At 34.3% G+C, this 26,955-nt stretch overlaps 1 protein-coding gene across 1 annotated transcript in view; it reads right to left on the reverse strand.

Moving 5' to 3' along the window:
- The window catches only part of Lrrc7 (leucine rich repeat containing 7), a 518,752-nt gene that overhangs the window by 31,374 nt on the left and 460,423 nt on the right, over nucleotides 1-26,955 (reverse strand). Inside the window, exons 24-25 of the mRNA XM_047519214.1 lie at nucleotides 12,083-12,304; nucleotides 2,659-2,751 (exon numbers count right to left, since the gene is read on the reverse strand). Of these exons, the coding sequence (XP_047375170.1) occupies nucleotides 2,659-2,751; nucleotides 12,083-12,304 (315 nt within the window). The remainder of the gene's footprint in view (nucleotides 1-2,658; nucleotides 2,752-12,082; nucleotides 12,305-26,955) is intronic.

Below are 26,955 nucleotides of genomic sequence, written 5' to 3' on the forward strand. Positions count from 1 at the left end.
AACTGGACAACTCATGAAAAAAAATCTGTTTTCAGTATTGGAGAGAGGAGTATTTTAACTAATTTAATTTTTTTTTACTGTTTGCTATTTTGGGGTAGATAAAGGCTCTAGGTTTAACTCAAAATTTTATGCAACTACTGGGGCTAATAAAATGCATCTGGATTTCCAAGAGATTATTCCATTTCCTTATGAATAAACTAAATTCTTGTATACATTTTCAGAGCCAAAGTTTTTAGAGACTCTGAACATTGTTTTTTTTTCCTATGTATTCCATGCTTTATTATCATATAGGGATTGAACCATTACAATAATTCTGGGTTTTAAGAAAAGTTTCCTCTGTGCTACTCAAATGGATTCTTAAAGTATAGTTATAGGTACACAGAAATCTTATTTCAAATTCCTTCTATCTTATAACCCCTATTTAAAATTGTTAACCCATTCCACTAAATATGTGTGTATGAAGTCAATGAATAAGATATGTAGGTTAAAATATGTGTAGTATCATCTCTGTAGCTGTAAGACAATCTTATTTATAAATGCCTTTTTAAGTCTAAGGAATAGACATGAAATAGAAGAAGTGAATTGTTTATTAAGCTGAATTCTGTACTCCTGGATTACTAGGCATGAGTATGACTTCAGTATATGCTAAGATAGTATATATGCTAACTATCAGCTGCTCCTCTGTGTTTTATATAAACTACCAGTATGCCTTCTCTGTAAAGAAATCAAAGGACAGGACTGAAGAAAATGGCCATATTTAAAAAGTCATAAAAGAGAACAGATATTATGACACATTCTCATGACACCCTGTCTGGACATTGTTAACCAGCTATCTACCATATGTTTGACCAAAACATTGAGAAGTATTGAGATTTGTATAGTTTTGGAAATTTTAGACTCTCGATTTTGCAACAATAGAGATACACTTTTCAGATTGCAAGTGTTTTAGAGTGTAAACAGCCAACCAAAAAGTGCTTTTGAGGGGAAATCTTTCAATGGATACATCATACAATTCAAGTTGTCTGTTATATTTAACCAGAGAAGCAAATTATAAGACCACAGACATAGTTCAGTCTCACTAGAATCATCTAAAGGTTACCAATGACACCTACGCCCAGTGACACATGCCTGTAATCCCAGGGACTAGGGAAACTGAGGCAGAAGGTTCCTTTCTTCCTAATGCATATAATAGTGGAATTGAATTCTCTTTTGGTTTAGGTTCTTCTGTCCTTCCTCTCCAGACAGGGAAGGAAGAAGGGCAGGAAGAACATAAGAAATAAGATGACTGGGAAGATGTTTAGGAAAATATGGATAAAAGGCTCTGTTCAGGCTTCAGATATCTCTCAAATGGAGGTATCTTAGTGGTTTTCTTTGTTTTTGTTTTTAGAATCAGGTTTCACGGTCAGAAATTGATCTGTGAATTACTTTTATAGTAATAGTGAGTTGAAAGAGTCTGGACCAGGTAACCACAGGTAAGTTAAGGGCCTGTGGGGGTTTGTTCTAATGTAATTTCTATCTTTCTTTATCATCTTAAAGTTTTATGATGTCACTTAATGTGGTTAAATATGGTGGGGTCAAAAGCAGATCATCTCAATTATCATCAAATTATAATAACGGATTCAAAGCCAAGGCAGGTTATATAGCTCAGGGTAAACACTTTTCATTTAGGAGTCAGAGGGTCCTCCTGGGATTAGGCAGGCCACAGTGGGCGTGGGGAGCATGTTGGATGTTGAGGCAATGGTTGAGGTTAGAGTTGGGTGGGCGTGTACATTTCTCCCACGGGTGACAATCAGGGATAAGAATGAGAGGAGTACCCAGATTGTCTGTGAATGCTAACTATGGTTTTCTCATTTAACATGTTGTTTTCTGGGCTGGGATTGTGGCTCAGTGGTAGAGCACTTGCCTAGCATGTATGAAGTCCTGAGTTCCAGTCTCAGCACCGCATACAAATAAATGAATAAAATAAATGCCCATCAACAACTAAAAATTTATATTTTTTAAAAAAGTTGTTTTCTATGGTTTTTCAGTTCTACAGTTTTACTAATGAAATTCTTTACAAGTCTGAAGAACTGAAGAGCTGTCAGTTAGCTTTCCCTGGCATTGAATCATTATGTAATCATCCTGTTACTGTGGGAAAGCATTTTCCTAAATAATAAAGTGATTTACAAGTCAACATTTGGAAACAACTTGTTACCTACATAGCTTTTTTTCCCCCGACAAATAATACAATTTGAAGAAAAAGTCAGCAAACACCAAAACCCTAAACCCTTCTTTGCCTTTCAAATAGAAAGCTTAAATATGTATTTTTTCTTATCCTTTTTATTTGTCAAGTATTAAAATGGATTCTTTTTTTCCATGTACTGAAAAAGTTTCTAATTGACTTCATAGCTAGATTATTAGAGCACAGTAAAAACACTTGAAATCTTTTCCTAACCTTCATTATCGCAGTAGAGAACAGTATTCTTAAAATTGTCAATGATAAATTTAATTTTCTTTTCTTAATATGAACTTCTTTTCCTTATACATGGAAAGTAATTTACCCTCTGATCTATATAGCAGTTTCATTTGGATCAGAAGAATATATTTTGTATAAATCATATAAGTTTTCTAAACTTCATGGGTATATTTGTATTTATAAAAAAAAAATTCACTTCTTACCTTGTCAGAAGGTTTGAATGGATTTCCTTGTCCACTAATTCCACCACTGATACTAAATCCAAGGCCAGGATTCTTTTCTATTCTCACACAAAACTATGTAAAAAATGTTAAAAAAAGAAAATCAAATAGTTATCCAAGCTAAATCTTTTCAAATCATTTCATCCTAGTAGAAAAGATTCATATTACACTAAGTTCTTAGGATTACCTATATTGACCTGTATAAACTGACAAAATGTTGAGTGTTTATGCAGAAGTTATGATGAAAACTAGCTAGAAATTACCTGGGTAAGCAGACATTTGTATGTACTTATTTATTATTTTAATTAAATTTCAATTAGCAGGTTTTAAAATTCAAAAGTCTTATATACATTTAAGAGATTATGCATTATTTTAGCTACCTATCATAAATATGCATGTATTCAGATTAATTAGAAAGGATGGCAGGGATAATTGGAAGAAAGCTTTCAAATACAGAGTGAGGATAAGGTGCTTCTGCTTTCTAGTAGGGTAGGCTAGTTCTTCTCCTTAATAGAGTATTACAATATTCAGGAATATTAGGGTTTTTAGTTTGAGAAACAGGCCACAGCTGGAGTGAAGATGAAAGAGGAGGAATGAAGTGAATAGAGTTTTGCAACTGGCAGCAGCTTCTGAAGCAGGAGTTAGGAGCCTTAGAAGAAAGTGGACATTGTGAAGAAGTCAAAGAAAGAGGTCAAGAATACGGACATGTTGATTGTGACAGGGAATGGTAATAGGTGTTCAGGACTACGAGGGCAAGTATTCTAACATTCTGTGATATATTACTCCCCGTCCCCCAAAATCACCAGTACAAGTCTGTTAAATACTAGAGCCTTGTGTTTTATAGTACCAGGGGAACAATCCCATTGGGAAGAGTACAATTGCCCTGGGATAAGGCTATGGCAGAATGGTTTAATCAACGTTACACTCAATACAGAGTAGATCAAGAATTCAGCAGAAGGGCAATCAGCCCCAGGGATGACCTAGAGAAATGAAACCACCTCAGAATTCCTGGTGATCTGAGCTAGGGACATGTGTGGACTGTAGTAAAAATGCTGGCTCTGCAAATAACGTGGGACAGGGTGACCCCAGATGATTGAAAGCTTTGGGACCAAGAGGCAGCATATTTGGTTACATAAAGGAAAAAAAAAAACCTTTTATACATTTTAAGTACAGAAGTAGTACTAGAATGAGGTGAATCAAGTGTTACCAGAGGTTTGCAGATAAAAAATTAATAGGAGTTAAGAAAAAGAAGAAGAAGAAAAAAAGAAAAACAGTAGCATATATTTTGTATTTATATAAACATATACTAGAAACATTCTTAAAGAAGATTGGGAATATTTGCTTTCTTAAGAAACTTAATGTTTTCTCCCCACATTCAGGCTTAGCCTAGTACTTAGTTTAATGCAAATGTCTAAAATATTCTGTGTTTTTATTTTCTAGGTACCTTTTAATCCCTACCTCTTAGGCAGTTCAAGGTAAACTTTAATCCTATTCCTGACTTAATTAGCATATTTGTGAGTCATTGGAAACTAGATCCATTGGTTTGTCTGTTTAATGCTACCATCTGTAATTCATTGTCATAGTTCATAAGAGTAAATATAATGTTTATTACATAGTTCATTTGCAACACAAGAACAAAGAGCTATTTACAGATGTGACTTTTATGGTGGAGTCATAGTCATTAATGAAGTTTCAAAAAGTATGGGTAAAAGCAGTTACTGAAAGTACTCTTCCATATCTTTGTTTTTTTTGCAGTACCGGGGATTGAATGCAGGAGTGCTCTACTACTTCGTTACATCCTGAGTACATTTAAAAAAAAAAAAAATTTTGAAACAGTGTCTCCTTAAGTTGCCCAGACTGGCCTTGAACTTGCAATGATCCTGCCTCAGCCTCCCAAGTCATTGGGATTAGAGGTGTACACCATACCTGGCTATCTTTTTAAAGATATATTTAATTGCAAGTGTTCTTTCAATTGAGTTAGATTTGTTACAGCTAGTGATCATAGAATGGTAGCAACTACAGTTAATAATAGGCTGTGTTTGTATGGCTCACAATCTATGCTTATGATCATAATAGTTTGATTTGGCTAACATATTTTAGCTTAATTCAATATATTAACTTACCTTTCTTCTTCTTATTTGTTAATTAGAAAATGAGAAGAAAGCAACCAATATGCTTAAAACATTTTTCTTTTGTGTCTATCCATCTAGGTATTTCTAGTTAAATTATTTATAATTTGGGTTATATCTTTCTAATGTGAAAGTTTCATGTTGCACAACATGGAGAAGTGTATGTACTCCTGGCTTTCCCTAGGCTACTCTAAAACTGGAAAGGAAACAAATGCAACAGATTTCATTTACACAGAAAATTGCTGAGAGTTGTTTCCAGTCATTTTTTTCAAGGTAGTGACTATATCTATTTTATATTATTGTAAATCTGGAAGGCACTAAAAATCCAAGGAAAACAAATTTCATGTGTGCCAAGTATTTGAAGAACTGTCTCAATATATTTTTTAATAATAGAAATAATAAAGATGACACTGTGGTTTTATAAATGTGACAAACAAACATAAATTCTTATCTGAAGCTTGACTACTCTGGGGCATGCTAAGGTATGGCTAATAGGTTGTGCTGTGACTACTGGGTCTCATAAAGCATGTCAGGGAGAGTATTCATCTCACATATAAGGAGTTCCACCTGTCTGCCAAGGCCCAGAGAGGCCATAAAATGTTAAGAGGAGAGAATACCTCCTAGCCAAGAAGCAATCTGAAACCAAAGAGGATTAGCAAAGAGGACAGGCAGCATTCTAGCAAAAGGTCAAGTCTAGGAGTCTAATAAATAGCTTATTTAGTGAGAATAAATATTTCAATTTTCTTCTGACAACAGAGAATGAAATTTTTTGGCCCAAAGCATAAACAATGGGTAAGCAATCACAGATGCATTTGCTTCCTTCAGCATCTGCTTCCATTACTTTCCTTCACTTGATACTTCTGGTCTGTGTTAATCTTACTTTAACTAAAATACTGGGTCTTATTTTATAGAGGTTTGTGATAAAATGGATTGTTGTGTCATAGTAAGGCCTGGTGAGGTCATAATCTGTGTAGAAGCCTGTGATCTGACTTGGTTCCACAATGATCTAAAACTTCACAGCAAAAATAAAGTAAATGTGTGCACATGTGTGTGTGTGTGTGTGTGTGAGAGAGAGAGAGAGAGAGAGAGAGAGAGAGAGAGTGTGTTTTGGGAGGTATAATTCCAATTAGGGAAGTATTACAGAAAAATATCTGGCGATGGTATAATGAATTGGCTTCCTACTTTAGGCCATTCTCTTTCCCAGCAGTATATTAGTGTATATTTGTTTCTGCTACCTAAGATCCATTCATTGTTCTTCTGGTAGAGCTACCTTAATATGTTTGAGGAACATTTATTCCCACATTCTCAGTCTGTATGCTTAGGACAAGTCATGTTATGTAGACCTAAAACGAAGCACTGTATTCCCCAAAAATGTGATTACAGGATGGGCAAGTAACTCAATCAAAAAGGAGTAATGAGAGGCCTACTAAGATATCCAGGAAAGAAATCTTGCTATTCTTGCAAGTTTTAAAACTGAGAGATCTGGAACTCTTACAGCTATCTTTCTAGCTTGAGGAAAAAGTCTTTCTGAGGCAGGAATCAACCCATGGAAACAGAAGTCCAGACTTCAGTGAGCCTGCATTATCTTCTCTGAATCCTGCCCATTCCTGCAGTTTCAGTGTATATGTCAAAACATTCTCTTTTGGCTTAAATCTTATTGAATTGAGTCCTTGCAATCAAATGTCCCAGGTGCTTTAAAAAAAAAAAAATCTAGAAGAGCCTTGCTTAGATGCAAATATCTAAGAAGACTTCCTTATTACCTTTTTTTTTTTTTTTTTTTTTTTAAGAAAACAAATAATACACTTGTTTGAAAATCCTCTTGGGAATTGTGACAACTGGGACCTAAATATTTTACACTGTGAAATTCTAGTCATCATGGAAATGTAAATCAAAATCACAATGAGATACTACTTCATAGGATAGCTATAAAGGAAAGGCAGTCTCAAGTATTGGTAGGCATGAGGAGAAACTGGAACTATCATTTATTGTTACTGGGGATGTATGTTGTAGCTACTTTAGAAAACGTTTGTTCCTCAAAATGATAAACATAATTTTCATATGATCGGAAAATTTCACTCATATTTATCTATACAAAAAGCATAAAAACATACAAATCTGTACATGAATGATCATAGCAGCATTATTCATAATAGGCAAAAAGCAGAAACAACCCAAATGTCCATCAACTGATAAACAGAGAAGCAAAATATGGTGTATCTATACAATGGAATATTATTTGGCAATGGTAAGCAATGAGATACTGATGCATGCTACACTTAGTACATTGTGCTCAGTGAAATAAATGAACAAGTCACAAAAAAACACATATTGCATGATCTCATTGATATTAATTGTCCAGATTAGGACAAATCTGTGCACAGACAAAGTAGATGAGTAGATGAGTGTTTTAAGCAGAAGAGTGACAAGATATAGTTCGTTTTGAAAAGATAACTGATAATGGAGAATAAATGAAGAGAAGCAAACTGGAAGAAAAGAAAGCAATTAGGAGGTTTGGGAAGTAGTTAGGAGTTAGGTTACAGTCAACTAAGATGGTGGTGCAGGTGATGAGAAGTGGTGGATTCAGGATACATTTTGATGGAATTGCTTTGGATTGGATGTGGGCCATTGGAAAGGGGAGTCAAGGATTTTTGGTTATAGCAAAATGATCAATAGAAGGGCCATTGATGGTATGGAGAACTCTGGAGAGAAGTGGGTCTGGTAGGAACAAGGGCAGGGACAGGAAATTGATAGTTCCTTTTGACCATGCTAATTTTAAGAAGTTCATTGAACATTCAGGTTGAGATGTCAACAAGTAGCTGCTTGCATATAAACATTTGGAGTACAGGAGAGAGGCCAGGGTGGGAGTTATAAATTTTAAAGTTATCCAGCCTGGAACTGAGTGAGGTCATCTAGAGGAGGGTGTGGAAAGAGAACAGAAAGGAGTCAAAGTCTGGATACTGATCACTTCCATATTTAGAGGTCAGGAACAGAAATATGATTAAACCTTCCTACAAGCAAGTTGTAATCTACTCTGAAAGAAATTATTTTAATGCTCAATAATATATAGCGTACATGAAGCAGGTGGCTGAGAGAAAATGACTTCAGATATTTCTTTAGACAAGATGCTCTGGTCAGTGGCTGAAAAGCACACTGGAATTCCAGCTGAGGGTTTCATCTGAAGGCTGTGAAGAAAACTACAATATGCTAAGTGATATAAGAAGAAAAACTTGGAAAGATTTGTTCTATTAAATTATAGATTTTTTTTCCAAACTACAGTGAGATGTCATCTCACCCTGGTTAGAATGACTGTTATAAATAAAAATAACAAATGTTAGAGAGGATGTGGAGGAAAAAAACCTGTCATACAATGTTGGTGGGTATGTCATTTAGTACAATATTATGGAGAACAGTATGGAGATTCCTCACAAAACTAAAATCAATCTACCACATAAAACAGCTGTCCCCACTTTGGGGTATAAATTCAAAGGAAATGAAATCAGCATATCAAAGAGAAACCTGCACTCTCATGTTTATTGTGGCACTATTCACAATAGTTAAGATAAGGAATCAACCTAGGTGCCCATCAGCAGATAAATGGGTAAAGAGAAGTGGTAAGTATACACGATGGAATGTGTATAAAAGACACATCATGTATAAAGAGAAATGAAACCCTGTCATTTGCAGCAAAATGGATGGAAATGGAAGACACAGTTAAATGAAATAAGCCAGTCACAGAAAAACAAGTATTGCATGCTCTCTCTAACATGTGGAAGTTAAAAAAAAAAAAAAAAAGTCAATCTGAATAGAGAAAGTGATTACAGGAAGTTGAGAAACTGGGGTGGGATGCTTAATGAGTGCTCTCTATATGCATGCACTGAAACATCATATGGAACTCCACTGATATGTACAATTAATGCATGCTAATAAAATATAGATTTTTAAATTAAAATGTAATAATTAAGATCGTTAGAAAATACATATTAAATGATTTCAATGTCTGTTATTTATTCAAATGACTTCAGGGACATTCCATACCTCATACTGCCCATCTTAAAGTATTGCTACTTGGAAATATTCCCCACTGAATTTTATTCTCTAGTTATCACAGTAATGCCACACACATACACACACACAAGAAAACAAAAAAACATTGCTGCTCTGGATTTATAGTTCACAGTCTGACACCAAGAATTCGCAACTCAACACCATAAATTCTATAAATTGACTTTCTAAGCTGTATGCAGTTGCATGTACACAATTACAGGCCACACAGAGCAGGAGGCCGGTAAGCCTGGACTCTGTCCCAGATCCACTCCTAAATTGGTGTCTTGACTATAGCATAGTACTTAATTTTTTCTTTATCTTAGTTTTCTAGGTAATAAAACAGAAACTGCTTTACCCGTATCACAGTATTACCAATTAATCAGTTAATACCTGAAAGGGTTTAGGGAGATGTGGAGTGTCAGGCTGATGTTTTTCCTTTTCATTTCTGCTTTGGTATCTATATGTTCTATGTACAAGAATATAGTCTGTCTTGGATTATGCATTTGTATAAGGGATAAACCAAGGTATTTTTAAACAATATTTAACATGTATCTTTAAAATAGTAATAATATTCACATATTATTTGTCTGGCAAGTTGTTGAGCTACAGAATGTCTAAAACAGTGATTCTCATCCTTGGATATGTGATCGGTTCACCTGGGGATTTGGTCACAAGAAGACCAATAAAATCAGTTGATTTGGGTACAAAGTGAAGGCATCAGTGTTTTTCTAAGCTCCTGAACATACTCTAATGCAGAACTGAGATACACAATGGCTAATATAAAGTGTTATTACATTGTGAAGGAAAAAAACAACATGGATAGGAAAGAAAAATACTGAAAAAACCTGAATATTATGTGTAGTTCTACATGAAAATTATAGCCCCTTTCATGTTCTTTTGTTTTTATTTGTAGACTTAAGGAGGTTGGGACCATTAGTCATTAAGTTCTTTTCAATATTTTAACTCTCAAAATCTTATATTCCTATTTCTATAATCTCAATGCTAGGCTTATTCTCTGTGTGTTTTGTGTTTGTATAGAATTGTAGCCTCTGACTCTCACAGAACCTTTCTGAATGTTGTTGGCAGGTGGTAATGTTTTCATTAACAAGAGAAATAGAACCTTAGAAAGAGTTAATAACTTGGTCAGGATCACATGACTAGTAAAAGTAAACCTGCACTTGCAACTTCAAATTCTGCTACTTAGTCCTAGCATTCTCTTTCTTGAATGATGTACAGCTAATGAAGTGGAGAGGTTGGGAAACTCAAGAGATGAAAGAAAATTGTTGTAGAAAGTGGTGGGCTAGAAAATGTTTAACAGCTGGTTGGGGAGGGGGGCATGTCTTGATTTGTGGTGTCTGTTAATTTTTATGATGTAATTATTCCCACAATGTCAACCATATAATGGGATGTCACTGAAGGTGGAATTGGGAAGAGATGCACACAATGATGGGTCAGCACGAGTTGGCTTCAGCAAGCCAGTAGCAGGAACAAGTACATTGAATCATGAAAAAGTTTTGGCAAACTGTCTCAAAATTTATAACTTTGGGGTGGAGAGAAAATACTTTTAGAACCAGTAGTAGTTGTTTAAAGGCCTTTTAGGTTTTCTTGACATCAGGCAAAGTTCTTGTTTCACCATTAGAAACCATGTCAGCCCCAAAACAAGGCAGAGAACACTAAGAAGACAAAAGAAGTTATAGTTAAGTCCCCTTCTTCACATAGACACTGAATGCTGATACCTTTCTCTCTCAGTTTGAAAGGCACCTGATGTTATAAGAGCTATGAATCAAAACACTTGAAAGCTACAATAAATACATTCTTTGAAAGAATCATGATATTTTAAACTTAATTCATGTATAAACTTTAAAACTTAGCAATCCTTTCATTAGTTAAACTTTATAAAAGTTATGTATTTGGGGTATTCAGAAAAAGAACATGGTAATATTAAACACGATTCAAAGTTGGTGAAAACAGGGCATTGATCTCAGTAGATTTTTAAATGCATTAATTTTGGGATCTACTAATAAGAATAACTAAATCAGAGAACTGGGTTGAGGTTATGATATTTGTGGGATAATAGAAATAATTTTATCACTTTCTAGGATGCCTTTGTTAAAGTATAGTTTAAAATTTTTAGAATCTCTGGAGAATTAAAAACCTTACATCACTATCTGATGAAAGCACCTATCTAGTTATTATACATAAAATCTAGCTCTGGGTTTAGATCAAGAAAGGAGAGGAAGATAATTATCTTGGAAAAAAAAATCTCTGATTCTGAGAATGATTAACACATGTTTCAGTTTTAAGACAGGTATTAAGAAATAAAGGCAATATTTAAAGCAAGTTGAATTTAAATGATAAATGACTCAATATAAAGAAAAAATTAGAAATGAAGGTAATCTTGACTGACAGATTTAGAAAATAAGGTGGGGTGAAATGTAAAGTTTGAGTCAGTAATAATAAAATGAAAACTTTTAAAACCTTGTTAAGGAGTTAGTACAGTCAATGGGAGCTTTGCCTAATTGTGTGAAAAATGAAATAAGATAAATTAATTTTATGAGAGTATTAAGGCCTTACTGTCTTTCTTTCTAAGTTTAATGTAATTCAATAGATGAGATTCTGTTTTCTGGTCCTAAGGAAGAAAAGCAGATTCTACTATGGAAAGCAAATTTTAATTTTAGATAGGTCAGAAGAGCAGCAATGTTTTTGCTCCATAGCATTGATCAGTAGTTTTTGGAGCATTTCAGCAATGTTTCTCTTCCAGTTGTTCTTCTAATTTCCTTATAGCAAAGCTTTATCTCTATGCTATTCAACAACCAGAACTTTTAGAAAGTGTTTAATTAAAAATGAGGAGGAATAATAAAGCTAACTTTTTACACTATTACCCCAGAGGCCTTGGGTAACACACCTTAGCCAATGAAGTTCTCTATAACATGATAAAGCTGTAAAGCTAAACTAGAGTTGGGAGTGAGACAAGAAAAGTAATTCTAAACCCATCCTTTTCCTATGTAAAAGGGTCATTTTACTAACCATAAGTTCCTGTGTTACAGTCCTTAACCACTGAAAATATCCATAAAATGCCTTCAAAGAGGGTTCCAGCCCATTCAAGATGATGACATTATATGTTCTGAACCATATTAATAAGGGCAAGCAAGTCATGGATTTTTCATATTTTCCTGAAAATTCAACAATCATTTATAAAACAAACAAACAAATGAAAAAACCACTCTTCTCACCTGCTCTGGATATCCATCCATACTCCTTTGCCCTTTAGTTTGAATTAAGCACCGTCCAGGCTGAGGTCCCCGTGTGGCCTGTGAAGAGGGGATCTGAATAGGCAATGGTGACTGAAATTGCTGGATGGTCACTTTGTTTATATTTCCTTCATATGGCTGCTGCTCCCGGCTGCGATGCTGCAGGCTTTGGGACCCCATCAAAGTCTGGATGTGGCTGCCTGCCTGTGGAGAAGATAATCTGTCAGGCGAAGGCTCCTGGTGCTGAAAGGATGTGATTAAAGTAGGAAACACGTTCAGAATACCTCTCGGGTAAAGTGGAATCATTTGGGCTTTCAGCCACTGCTGGAAAGGATAATGAAGAAACAGCGAGGGTCTGTCTACTGTGGTTTGTGAAAATGTTAATATTGGAGCAAGGTCGCATTAAATGTATTTGTAGTCATCTGGTGGTTTGCTAAAGATCATTTTAACCCCTACCTTAAAGAAACAAAATTCAGTCCAAAAAATCTCAAGTAGTACAAGCAGTCACCAAAAATAAAGTGGAGTTCTATCTGGCATTTGATTTTGAAAAATAACAGAAATGTTTAATATACGACTTCAGGAAGAAAATGATACAAATTTCATTTGTATCAAATGATTGATCCTATGAATGATTCCATTTCTATCATTATGATTACAAATTTTATTTTTTTCCTGTTTCCTGATTCTGGAGCAAAAGTATTGAATTCCTTAAGTTTTATGAACACAGGTGTATAACGAGCTTGTTTAGGTGTATAACCAATGGTATTAATTTTTTACATTGTTAAATCAAGAGTTTAGTTTTTGGAATCTCTGTTACATTAAAATTAATCCGTGCTAAACTCCTGTGTTTGTAGACTGTGGAGGCACAAGATCTGGAACGGTCTTCAAAATGAACTCTGTACATTTCTTTAACAATTTTCAAGTTCTTAAAGAGCAATGTAAAAAAGCAAAGACATTACAGTGAGACTGGAGAATCATTTAAAGAGGGAAGTTATATTGTTGGATCCCAAACAAGATGTAATTAAAAAAAAAAAAACCCAAAATCATTATTTGGCATTATGTAGGGCAAAATAAACACATCATTGGTTATATTTTCGATGTCCAACTGACTGTCTTGGCATTATGATTTTTCCATGCAGAGACATTAAGATATTTCAGTCATGAGAAATTGGAGGAAAAGCAAAAATGAATTTTGGTCTATGCCAGCACAATGTGAAAACAATTTTCAATCCAACATGATCTGACACACTTATACAGTGATTATATAGCACAATAAATACAACTCAAATAACCTCATAAAGGACGAATGTTTATTTCTCTATTCTCAGAAATTTTCATGAAAGGACATGTCACAACCTTTTCAGCCATTCTAGAAGACAGAACACCTTTCCGGTCAAGTTTTTCCTTATTACAAGTTCCATTATTTTCTGCTTGTATGGAATTTTGTGTTCTTTTGTTTGGTAGGAGAGGTACTCATGTTAAACCCAGTATTAGATTTTGGTCTGCTTTGTTCTGAATGAACTCACTGGCATGCTCAGTTGTATAGTTAAAAAAATAATCTGCAATTAGAGGATTGGGAGTGGAGGCTGTTTACTGGGGCTGACTAGGTACTGAGCAGTCTGTTGATTGACACCTACTTTTCACCCCCTCTGGTGTAATTTCATGGGACTCAGTCAGTACTTGAACCAGTGGATGGGAGGAGGACTAGCTATGTAACTGAAAGTGATCACATAGATAAGCAAAGATTTTTTTGCAACCTGACAAAAACTTAGAAGGAAAACAGAATGTAGCTTTGTTCCTTGATAAATATTCTACACAAGAAAATCAATAATGACTACTTAACAACTCCTTTTCTAATTAATCTGGTAATGGTCTATCCAGGGGTGAAAATCTAATTCTCTGTATTTAGAACTGTAATACCTTTTACACTAATATTCTGTTTGTTTTTCTTCTGATGTGACAATTTGAGCTCAGGACTATGCAATTTTGAATTGTTTGAGGGAAAACATCATATCCTACCTTAATGTTTTTAATGACTGGTGCAGTAACTGCATTTAATAAGTAATAGCTACCATCCAAACACTTGGTGCCAGTGTGCTAAAATATCTTAAATATAATACATCCTTTAATTTTCATAACAGCATTAAGAAGGAATTATTATTATCCGTTTTTAGTGAGGAGGAAACCAAGGAGGAAAGCAAGGGTGGGAGAGGTTAAATAACCTATCCAAGTAATTGTATAACTGGTAAACTGGAAGGACCAGCATGTGAAGGCTGTCTGACTATAAAGAGTTTTGCTCTTAAACACTATATTATACTGTAACCCTTTCCTCCCAGATTGGCACCCTCCCCTAATAGTTGAACTGTGAACTGAAAAGGAACCATGAAAACCAGGATTTGGTTGCAGGGAAAAATATATACAATTCCTTCTCTTAAATTTGCCAAAGGTCCATTCCCTACTTGGTGAATTAGGTCTATCAGCTCTTTTGATGCTGTGCATGTGATTTCAAGATGTACAGTTCAGCAGATAGGATTGTGCTTTATTTAGTGATCTTTCTGGTCCTGTGAAGTAATGAAGCACATGTTCTCAGATGGCTTGGCAAACCAAAAGGTGGGTATGGAAAGAACATGCTGTCAAGTAATTTTTTTTTTTTGCAAGCAGTTCTTTCACTCTCCCAGGTCATAGGCTATAAAAAATGGGGATGAGGAATTATTGCTGTACAAAGCCAAGAATTAACACCAAATTTTGTGTAGTCAAACAAACATATGGGACATAAGATATCGAGGGGGATCGATTAGGGAACAGAGAGGTTGCAAAGAAGAGGCTTCTTTTTTCACACATAGACTTAAGAAAGGTAATAAGGACACTTACAATGAAGTACAAAGGACTGATGAAAACAGAAGATGTCAGAGGTTGGATTTATTCAAGCAGAGGTTGAGTTATATGAATACTGAGCTATATGAAGAGGACTTGGAACACGAGGGTTTCTGTAAAGACTGCTACACATTTTGAATTAGAAAAGGAAAAAGATAAAATTTTGCATTAGTGTAGAACTTTCCAAGGTAGGGTACACAAGATAACATGTATTTGAGGAGAATAGTGATACAGTAAGGTATTTTCAATTGACCCCAAAAACAAACTGTCAAAGTTTACAGGGAAAAACTTCAATATCCATAAGACTCAAGGAAGGATTTATTTCAACACTGAAGAAATGTTGATTTGATACAAGTGGCATAAAATTCAGTAACTTCATATGAAATTCATCACACAGTTAATATGGCTTATTGTGGGAAATTGTTAAGTGTTTGGGAAGTTTTTTATGATATTAAAGTAATGACTATTTCACCATAAAAATGCCTTAGTTCACATTGTTCTTTTGGAAAAGTGTGTTAAACTGAGAAGTGTATCATATCACCCAATTTGGTCATTTGTTTTAGAACCCATCTTGGCTCCTGAACCACTAGGGCTTGCTTCCAAAAATCAAACAGCCTCCAAAGGTGACAATTTATGTCACTGAGAATGTTCAAAAGAACATGATTTAGTTTCCAAAATTAACTCCAAAAGAGCCCCAGGAATATTCAGGAGCAGGGTCAACAATCCAGAATCATTTCCAAAAGATAACTAAGTAACTGATTTCAAGGAATCAGACTCATTTACAAGTCAGTATTGATAATTTTGTAAAGCAACAACAAAAACAAAACAAAATAAACAAAAAAATCCCCAGTCATACTTTCTATTCATACCAAACCATGTATTCTATAGGGTATGTTCCTTTTCATTTTTAAAATGCAGGCTAAGTTTTAAAGTGAATCAGTAGGGTTTCTGCTTCCATGTGGATGAAATAGATGCATTTCCCCCCTGTTGACTACATTAAATATAGCAAAGATCCTTTAACATTATATATAAAGATATAAAAAGACTGAAAAATAGAAGGAGGAAGCCAGCAAGAGACCTAGGGACCAAGCACAATATACTCGTGTCTCCCAGGTTATGTATCCAGAAGAAGTGGGTAACCAGTCACCCAACCAAACAAACACAAACATGCTCTTTCTAGCCAAAAGATCAGCAAAGATGTAGCCTAACAGATAGATGCTTTAGGTACTGCCTTCTATATTATGGCTGAACACCATAGGAAAAACTGTGGTCCAACTTTAACAATGCCAGCAAAGGCCAAGTGGGTAGCCTCAACTTCTACCCTCATTAGGATGCAACAAAGCAAACCAAAATTCCTACTGAAGTGGTATTAGGGAAGTCCAAACAAGGTGCCACAGCATTCATCCCCAGTGACTAGTAAAAACCCCTCCAATGGTGTCAGTGGATACCACTGGAGGTACTTGGACTTCCAAGCCCACTCAGAAGTGATGAGGTAACTTCTGAATTCTCAATGGATAGTATGAGAGAAGACCTAATAACAAGTCCAGACATTCAACATTACCCAGTGATAATGTGGCTACCCCCACACCAAGGTATCAGTGGAGACTATGTGGGCAGTTGAAAACCATCCCCACTTAGCAATACTGAGGACCTTTTGCCTCAGGTGTCAATGAAGGTTGAATGGGAAAACTAGACTTTATCTCTAATCAATAACAAGTCAGCTCCCCACCTTCCTCAACTGAAATGGTATCAGAGAAAACCAGCTAAAACAGAAGGCTGAAATAAGATCCAGAGTTGTATAGCATATTGTGGAAATGTCCAAGTTTCAGTTGAAAATGACTCAGCACACCAAGAGTCAGGAAGATCTCACGCCAAAAGAAGAAAAGACAATCAGTAGATGCCAATACTGAGAGGACAAAGATGTTGCAAGTATCTGATTTTAAGGAAGCAATCAAGAAAAGGTTTCAATGTCTAAATGCACATGCACATGAGACAAATGAAAAAATAGAAGCCATCAGCAAAGAAATGTAAGTCTTAGCAAAGAAATAGAAGATGTAAAATAGAAACAAATGGAAATTTCAAGAAGCAGAAACTCCCATAGGATAAAACCAAAGAATTCATGCATAGATGAATCATAATTAAAATTATAAAAGCTAAAGACAAGTAAAAAAATCTTCAAAGCAACCAGAGAAAAATGACAGCTTACCTAGAGAGGACAAACCACATCACCAACAGTGGATATCTCATCAAAACCATGGAGGACAAAAGAAAGTGGCATAATAATTTTCAAGTGCTAGCAGATCTGTCAGCCCCAAATCCTGTAACTGTGGTAATATTCTTCAACAATGGAAGAGAAATCAAGACTTTCACTGATGAAGGCAAACAAGCACAACTCATTGCTGCCAGAACTCTCTTAACATATCTAAATGAAGTTCTTAAGAGAATAGTAAAAGGAAAAACTTTGTAACACTAGGAAGGAAGAACATGGCAAGCAAATATATGAGCAGATACACTGAGTTTTCCCTTCCCCTCTTGAATGTTCAATATTGTACTTCATGATTGAAGTAAAGGCACACTTTTACATTGCTGGTGGAGTTGCAAATTGGTGCAGCCACTCTGGAAAGCAGTATGGAGAATCCTAAGAAAACTTGGAATGAACCCACCTTTTGACCCAGTTATCCCACTCCTCGCTTTATACCCAAAGGACCTAAAATCAGCAAACTATAGTAACACAGCCACATCAATGTTTATAGCAGCTCAGTTCACAATAGCTAGATTGTGGACTCAACCTAAATGCCCTTCAACAGATGAATGGATAAAGAAACTCTGGTATATATACACAATGGAATACTATTCAGCCATAAGGAAGAAGAATATTATGGCATTTGCAAATAAATGGATGGAATTTGAGAATATCATGCTAAGTGAAATAAGCCAAGCCCAAAAAACCAAAGGCCGAATGTTTTCCCTGATAAGTGGAGGATGATATATCATGGGGGAGGGGGTGGGGAATGAGATAATAATTGGGGAACTTTAGAATATGTAGAAGAAAGTGAGGGGGGGTATGAAAAATGGTGGAATGAGACAAACATCATTACCCTATGTACATGTATGATTACATAAATGGTATGAATCTGCATTGTGTACAACCATAGAAACAAAATTATGTACCCCACTCATGTACAATGAATCAAAATGCAGTCTGTCAAAAATTAAAAGCCAAATAAAAATAATAAAAAAAATACGGCACTAATTCTGGCACTATGTGGTGTGGCTCTGTAGGTACAAAGAAGAAATATTTAAGACAATTCTATTATACATAGCACAGGATGAAAAGACACGGAAGAAGGCTGGGTTTCTATATTTCACTTGAACTGGTAAATGACATCAGTTGATTTTTGAAAGTTTTATATATGTTTATTTCACCAGAAGCAACCACTACAAAAGCTACTATAGATAAATAAAAATAGAATTTCAAAAATGTTCACATAATCCACAGGTAGTAGGAAAAAGAAACAGAAAGCCCAAACAAGCACAATCAGGAACAGAAAATTAAATTGAGACTTTAATCTTAATGCATCAATTCTTTCTTTAAATTTAAAGGGTCAGATATAAAAATTAAAAGATAGATGCTGACAGATTGGACTAATGAACATTGCATCTATTTGTGGACTTTAAGGAATCAGTTCAAATATAATGACATAGGCAGGTAGAAAATAAAAAAGATCCAGAAGATTATGATATGCAAGTATTAATAAGTGGAAAAGTGACTAAAATGATCCCAGAGTAAGTGGATTTCAGAACAAAAATATATCACCAGAGACAGAGAAGAATTTGGTTATGAAAAAAGGGTCAATTCATCAAGAAGATATAGTGATCCTATATTGTGTATACCAAACAATAGAGCAATAAATACATGACAAATCCAAATTAGAGTTGAAAATTTAATACCCTTCTCTGAATAAGTGATAGAAAAGTGAAACTAAAAATTATCTAACATAGAAGAACTCAACAATACCATCAGCCAACAATATCTGATTATTACTTATAGAATACATATTTTTCTCCAATTTCCAAACATATTTATGAAGTGAGACCCTATCCTGAACTGGAAAAAAAAACTTAACGAATTTAAAATAATTCAGAAATAATACAGAATTTTTCTCCAATCAAAATGAAATAAAGCTATAAATTGGTAATGGAAATATAAAACTCTACAAATACTTGGAAATGAAACAACACACTTCTAAATGATCCATGGTTCAAGGAGGAGATCTTAAGGGAAATAAAATAATACACTGAATGCTATATAAAGGCAAGTTCAACATACAAAATTTGTGGAACACATTTTAAGCAGTTTGGACAGGGAAATTCAGAGCACTAAATGCAAGTATTGGGAGTCTTCAATCAATAATTAAATTCTCACCCCAAGGGCCAGAAAAATAAGAGTAAAATAAACCCAAAGTAAGCACAGAGAAGGAAATAATAAGAAGAGAAGATACCAGAGATATTGAAAATGAAAAACAACAGAGAAAAATCAATGAAATAAAGAGTTGTTTCTCTGAACAGGTTCATAAAACCAACACTCTTGTAGCAAGACTGAAAGAGAAAAGAAAGAAAGAAAAAAAAAGACCAACTACCAAAATAAGGAATGAAGCAGGAACATTTACTGTAGACCCTGAAGACATTATAATAAGGTACCACTACAAACAACTGTATGCACATACATTTGACAATTCATATGAAATGAGTCACTTCCTTGAAAACCACAAACTACCACAACTCACCTAATATAAAATAAATAGTCCTATGACTACCAAGAAATGAAATTTATAATTTAAAAATTCCCAGGAAAGAAGTCTCTGGGACTAGATCATTTCACTGGAGAATTCTACCAAACATTTAACTAAAAATGCCAATTCTACACAATCTCTTCAAGAAAATAGAAGACAGAATCTATTCCAATTTTATTTTATAAAAGTAGTATTACCCAGAAGAACTAAAGAGGGAGAAGGAGGAGGTGAAGGAGAAACAAGGAAGTAGGGGAAAAGAAAGAAAATCAAAGACTGTATTACTCATAGATGCAAAAAATTATTAACAAAATATTGGCAAATTGAATTCAGCAATATATAAAAAGAATTATACATCATTACTAAGTCAGGTTTATTCCAGTGATAGAGAACTTGTTTCATATTTGAAGATTAATCAACGTAATGCATCATACTAATGGGCTACAAAAGAAAAATCACATTAATGGAGCAGAAAAAATGTTTGAAGAGTCAACATTCATTTATGATAAAAACAGAGAGAGAGGACTTAAATCTCAATGTATCAATTCTTCCTTTAAATTTAAAGGGTCAGATATACAAAGTAAAAGATAAGATGTTGGCAGACTGGATCAGAAACTACTCCTGAATCAAGGGGAATTTCCTGTATTTTAACAAATAGCATCTACAAAAACTTGCAGTTAACATACTTAATGGTGAAAAACTAAGTCCTTTAGAACTAATATCAGGAAGAAAGCATAAATGTCCACTATCACCATTCTTATTCAATGTACAAGTTCTTATTTAATGCTAGGAGTTTTTCTGAAAAAAGGCTTCACAGTTTGAAAAAGAAGAAATAAACCATTCCCTTCTTGTGGATGACAGTTTTCTGCAGAAAAAAATTAAAAAGAATTAACAAAAAATATAGAATTTACAAGTGAGTTGAGCAAGACCACAGGACACAAATAAACATTAAAAAATCAAGTGTATTAATGGATGCTAGCAATCAATAAATAGATACTGAAATTTAAAAGGTAATATCATGTATATTCCTAAAAAATGTAAAGCACTTAGGAATAAATAAGCAAAACTTGTATAGGACTTACATGCTGAAAATACACAATACTGATGAAGATAATCTAGAAACTTTTGATAAATGGAGAGATGTACCATATTTACAGATTCAAGGACTTAGAAAAGTTTTTCTCCAAATTGATGCGCTAGTTTAGTGAATTCCTATCAAATACATTTTATTCTAAAATTTAGAAAGACATGAAAGTAGAATGTTCAAAAAAGAATGTGAAAAAGAAGTATAAAGTGGGAGGAATCAATTTGATTTCAAATTTATTGTAGTTATAATAATAATCAAGAATGTGGTATCTGCAAAAGGAGAATCACATAAACCAATGGAATCAAATAGAAAATCCACAAATCGACCCACAAAATGTGTCCAAGTGATTTTAGACAAAGTTGCAAATGCAATTCAAATGGAAGAATGGAGGGCTGGGGAGATAGTTCAGTAGGTAGAGTACTTGCCTTGCAAGCATGAGGCCCTGAGTTCGATCCCCAGCATCGGGAAAAAAAAAAAAAATGGAGGAATGAAGAGAAGAATCTTTACAACAAATGATACTAGCCTAGTTGGACATTCTTAGCCAAAATAAATGAGCCTATGTCTCCTACCATATATAAAAATTAACTCAAAATAAAACACAGACTTAAATGTTAAGAAACTCAAAATATTATTGAAGTGCTGAAAATATTTGCAAACAACACATATGACAAAGGATAGTCCTTGGAATACATGAAGAACTCTCAAACCCAACAATATAAAGTAAACAATCCACTCAGATCATGGGCAGAACACATGAAGAGACATTTCATCAAAGAGAATATACAGATAGTGGCAAATAAACACATTAAAAGGCGCTCAACATCATTAGCCATTATGGGAATTTAAAACAATGGTGAAATGTCACTACACATCTATTAGAAAGACTGAAGCAAAACACAGTGATAACACCAAATTCTGGAGATGATGAGGAGAAACTGGATTACTTACACATTACTAGTGGAAATGTTGAATGGTGGAGTCACTCTGCATACAAGTACCATATAATCCAGTAATTGTGTTCCAGGGCATTATCCCCAGGAACTTAAGAGGTTCCAGGTACTTATATTCACATAAAACCTTTCCATAGAACCCAAAAGTCATATATTATGTGATTTCATTTAAATAACATTCTTGAAATGGCAAAATTATAGAAATGAAGGTGGTTATATAAATGCCAGGAGTTAGTTTTAAAAGGGTAATATAGGTAGTACAGATAGCAATGATATTTGGAGTTGGATGAACCTGGGATTTATTCCTTACTCAGTTATTTTTTAGTTATGTAATCTTAAGCAAATTTCTTAAGCTTATCACATGAAAATTGTAGATAATAATGATAAGAGCTTAATAGAATATTGAAAAGATTACAGACACTATAATATATTGAGTGTATTAGTGTATTGCTTAGTACACAGTAAATAATAATGCAATGAGAATAAGAAGTTAATGGCTGAGTAAAGATATGATTTTTCTTCAAGCAAGAAACAAACAACTAGCAGAAAAAATTGGTTTTAAATCTGATATAATCAATCAATTACAACTTACTTTAGAAACTGCTCCTGAAAAGCAGTCAATCAGCAAGTCTCACTCAAGTAACCATGTTTCCCCAGTTAAAGCTTTGTCAACAAACTTCCGCACATTCTAATTTCTGAAAATCCACCAACCCTGAACCTACTCTACCCTGAACATATTCCTAGTGAAGACACTAGGAATATGGCTAATATCTTAGGTTGCTGTGATTCATCTTCATTGTTTTCCCTATAAGTTTTCATGACAACAGTCCAGATGAAGAAACTATTCTGCATTTATCATAACTAATTCAAAAGATGCTAAACCATGACCTTGGTCTCCTTAACAACCTGTTGATAGGATAGAGCTTAATGCAAGTTAGAGGGGAGGGACAGCTAATGAAAAGGTGCTAAGTTACAGTAAGGTAGGAGTGAGCATTGCAGTGTACTACTGCACAATTGCATGACTATAGATAATAATAATGTATTGCACATTTCAAAACCTGGAAGAAAGGATTTTTGAATGTTTTCACTGTAAAGAAATGATATATGTTTGAGGAGATAGATATGTTTAACCAGATTTAAACATTACACAATGTATACATATACCGAAATATCACATAGTACTCCATTGATATGTATAATATTTTGTTTTATTTATAAGTTAAAATTTAACTTAATTTTAATTTAAATAAAAATTTAATTTAAAATAAAGTAAAATTAATCTAATTTAAAATAAAAAAGAAAGTTAGCTTTTCCCCAATTAACACAGATTTTTATCCAAAATAATAAATATTATAATAGTTACTATTAATCAAACATGTATATGACAGGTACTGTGATAAGCATTTTACACAATGGTTTTAGTTAATTTGCAGAACTACTATATGAGGTAGGTAAGGATTATTGTCTTTTCTTCCCAGATGGGAAAAAGTTTAATATGCTTGCTAATTAAACAAAAGCTAAAGCTGACAGTTTCTCCTGAACTTTTGCTTAAAAGAAAAAAAGGGGGCAAGATCTTGATAAAGAAGGTGAGATAATTTTTAACTGCAATTTAGTGCATACTTTAGTTTTTACATATTATTTTTCTGGAATTGTCTCAATACTCAGTGTAGTTTTATAAATTTCACAAGTGGTTTGGGTGACAGGACTCAAAATTTCTCAGGTAACTTTTGAAGAGACTTTCAAACAGGGAGGAGTGACAGGAATCATAGATGATATAATGAAAAATTTTGATGTGCAAACTTATTCAGGGTGCAAACTAACAAAATGAACTAAATTCAATATGATGGAAAGATCTCTGGGTACTGCTCAGCCATACTTAATGCCCCTGATGACTCATTCTGAGAGTCATGAAGGTGACTAAAGAACTTGTAAATATTTCAGATTAAAAGAAATTCACATTTGGGAAACTGATTCATTGCAGAATCTCTAAAAGTTCTGATTTGTGCAAGGGCAAGAAAAGCAAGAGAAAGAGGACTCAAAAATTCTTTCTAAATTTATGACTGGGGCCATGGTTTCTTTCTCTCTTCTGAACATGGAAGAGAAGAAATAATAGCAAGTTGTACCCACACGGGTCATTGAGGGTTACTTAAAATCACAACAAAGCTATGCTATCATGTACAGTGGTTCTATTTTTGTTGTTGTTGTTGTTGTTGGGTAGAGTGGGCGGGATACCATATACTAGTAGCACAATGTAGTGATTAAGAGCAGGCTATTAACTCAGACACACTAAGTTCAGATTCTGTGTTCCTCGATTCCATGCCCTTTGAGGTTGTGATGATGATATGAGAATCTCTATGATGTTAAGCACCTTAGTGAGCAACCTAGAATGCATTGTAGATATATTTTTGGTAGGGTGTACGGGGGATTGAACTCAGGGGCATTCAACCACTGAGCCACATTCCCAACCCTTTTTGTATTTTATTTAGAGACAGGGTCTCACTAAGTTGCTTAGCACCTTGCTGTTGCTGAGGCTGACTTTGAACTTGTGATCCTCCTGCCTCAGCCTCCAGAGCCTCTGGGTTTACAGGTGTGAGCCACCGTGAAGTGATAGCAGTCATCTCTAACTTACTGAATCTCTTCTATGATTAAATGCCAACCTACAAAACAGTTATGGAATTGGAAGATATTAACTGAAATGAAAAAACAATAGAACATCCCTAGCTGTAGGATAATGGCATTAGGTCTAAGCCTACACATTTCAACCTGCAATGCTTTGTGAGGACACTTGCAAACATTCCCAAAATACAGTAAAATGAAGAGGAAAATGTTAACAGTAAAGATATGTTTGTCAACAATTTCTTTCACTCTTAAGATTTCTAAGAACCTTAGAAACCATAGAAATCTCCACTTAGTGGAGCAAATCAGAAAAAGACCAAATGGCAAGAACTGGAACCTTATCCTCTTGAGGATCTCTGCTTGGCAACAATCCTTGATCATCCATCCACCAGTTGTCATGTTATCTAGGTCTCCAAATTTCATATTCAACCATGGACATTTTTAGTGCTTTGTATTAATTTTGTTTTTTTCTTTTAAATTTCTTTCAAAACAGACAATATAAATGTTACTGCGTTATCTCAATTTTCTGAAGAAGAATAGTCATTTATTTTAAGGAACACCTATGTCAAATTCTGATGGGCTAAGTAACTGCCACTCTTTCTACTGTTTTAATCTGTGACAAGTTTATTTTCTACCTCGGATTTAATAGCTATTTGATAGACATTTTTTTGGCTTGCACTTTTATTAAAGGAATAATTTAGAGTCAGTCTGGATGAGAACAATCCCTGATTTTGTGACAGTGATGTCCTTCAATACTAGAGACAGCTGCATTGTTTCTCTGGTATTAGGAGACAAAGGGATGTACTTTGTAGGTTAAAGAATAAAGCTGCATCCAGCACAACAGTGACTGTGAAACTAAGCAATATTTTATTCAGCTGTCACTTTTGTTTTAAGAGAATTTTTCCATTCACATTTCCACAACCTCCTATCCATATAACTTCTGAGAATAAATCTAATTACATAAGTCTTAGTATATCTATGAACTAGATAGTACCAAAATAAATTGATTAGAAATATATCATCCTAACTTTTCAGATTTACAAAATAATATTTGAAATGGATCATTAAATAGAGGAAATTATTTCATTGATTCCTTCAAACCCTTCTTTCTGATTCAGCTATTAATAAGTTATGGAACTGCTCAGAAGGGTCTTATATTCATGGAATTTTTTACTTCCTCCAGGTCATGTACTTTTTTTTCTTCCCAGTTCTGGGTCAGCCATGTAATCTTGCTTTGGCAAATAATTCTTGTTTAACAAGAAAGTTTATATATATATAAGCCACCTCTATCTTTTATTAATAATTTGCAGTTATGGGGAAAAGTGAATTTAATTGGATATAGTCATTCTTTTTTCTCTAGTACAGCAAAATGCATGACTGTGTTGATTTTCTGAAAAGATAACATGATAATTCAATCAATTAAGTTATTTTTAAAATGAGTGTATTTAGTTTATCTGATTAAGAGTTCTCTTGTTGATTACATAAAATGAGTGTAACTTGATTTGAGACCCTGGATGTTTTTGTAATTGTTCTTTGGGTTGTTCTTTATATTAAAATTTGCAAGACCTCAAAAGGTATTTTATACTATTCCAGAGGAGTAATTAACATTACTACCATAAAAATCATGCTGAGGCAAGTTTAGTAGGTATAGAGACACAGATTTGTTAAGTGGGGAAATTAATAGGTCTCTTAATATGTCACTGATTTATCACTAAATAAAAGTATCAGAGTTCCTCTTTGAGATTTCTCTAACAATGTTTCATGTACATAACAATAATTGACCTCTAACTACAAAAGTCACATACCATACAATTTACACTTGCCAATTTCTGCTACTTTTAACCTCCTGACCTGAAGGAGTGTTTGTGAGAGTAAATCTGAATGCTTGCCAGGCAACTGGTATCAATTGAAATATCCTTTAAAAGGTTCTTTCCAACCAGAGGGTGAAATGGAGTACTTACTAGTAGCACAATCAGTTCTAGGTTATTTCTAGAGACAAAGACTCCAAAACAAAACAAAACAAAACAAAACAAAACAAAACAAAAACAAACAAACAAACAAAAAATAGTAGTAGTAGAGATGGATATTCAGAGTCTTAATAAGGACGAAGGTTGTATTTGGATATATTTGACACGTTCTCACTGATCCACTTTTTTTCTGTCACCTTACAAAAGCAACTTCTGGTCAAGAGGAAAACTGTACATATTTGTATAAGAATGTCTCTTCAGGGGCTCAATGATGGGGCTGAACTTTTTTCATTAAAAAAATCTGTAATTGTATTATTTCATCAGCCTTCCCTTTCACTGACTCATTTCTTGTTTTGCAGAGCTTACCGACAGCAAAAACATCTAACTGCCGTGTTGAAGCCACCTTTCCTCAACAGTCCCATGATGGAATGTTATTGCCATTGGAATCAATGCAGTCTTTATAGTGTTCAGTACCAAGTTCTAGGTGACATGTTGGCCAGTGGGGTGAGGGGACGAGGATGAGGAAAGCAAGGATAATCTCAACCCACCAACTTGAAGATCTCTTTTAGCT

Source organism: Sciurus carolinensis, chromosome 1 (assembly GCF_902686445.1).
Source record: "Sciurus carolinensis chromosome 1, mSciCar1.2, whole genome shotgun sequence".
In the NCBI taxonomy this organism is placed as follows: domain Eukaryota; kingdom Metazoa; phylum Chordata; class Mammalia; order Rodentia; family Sciuridae; genus Sciurus; species Sciurus carolinensis.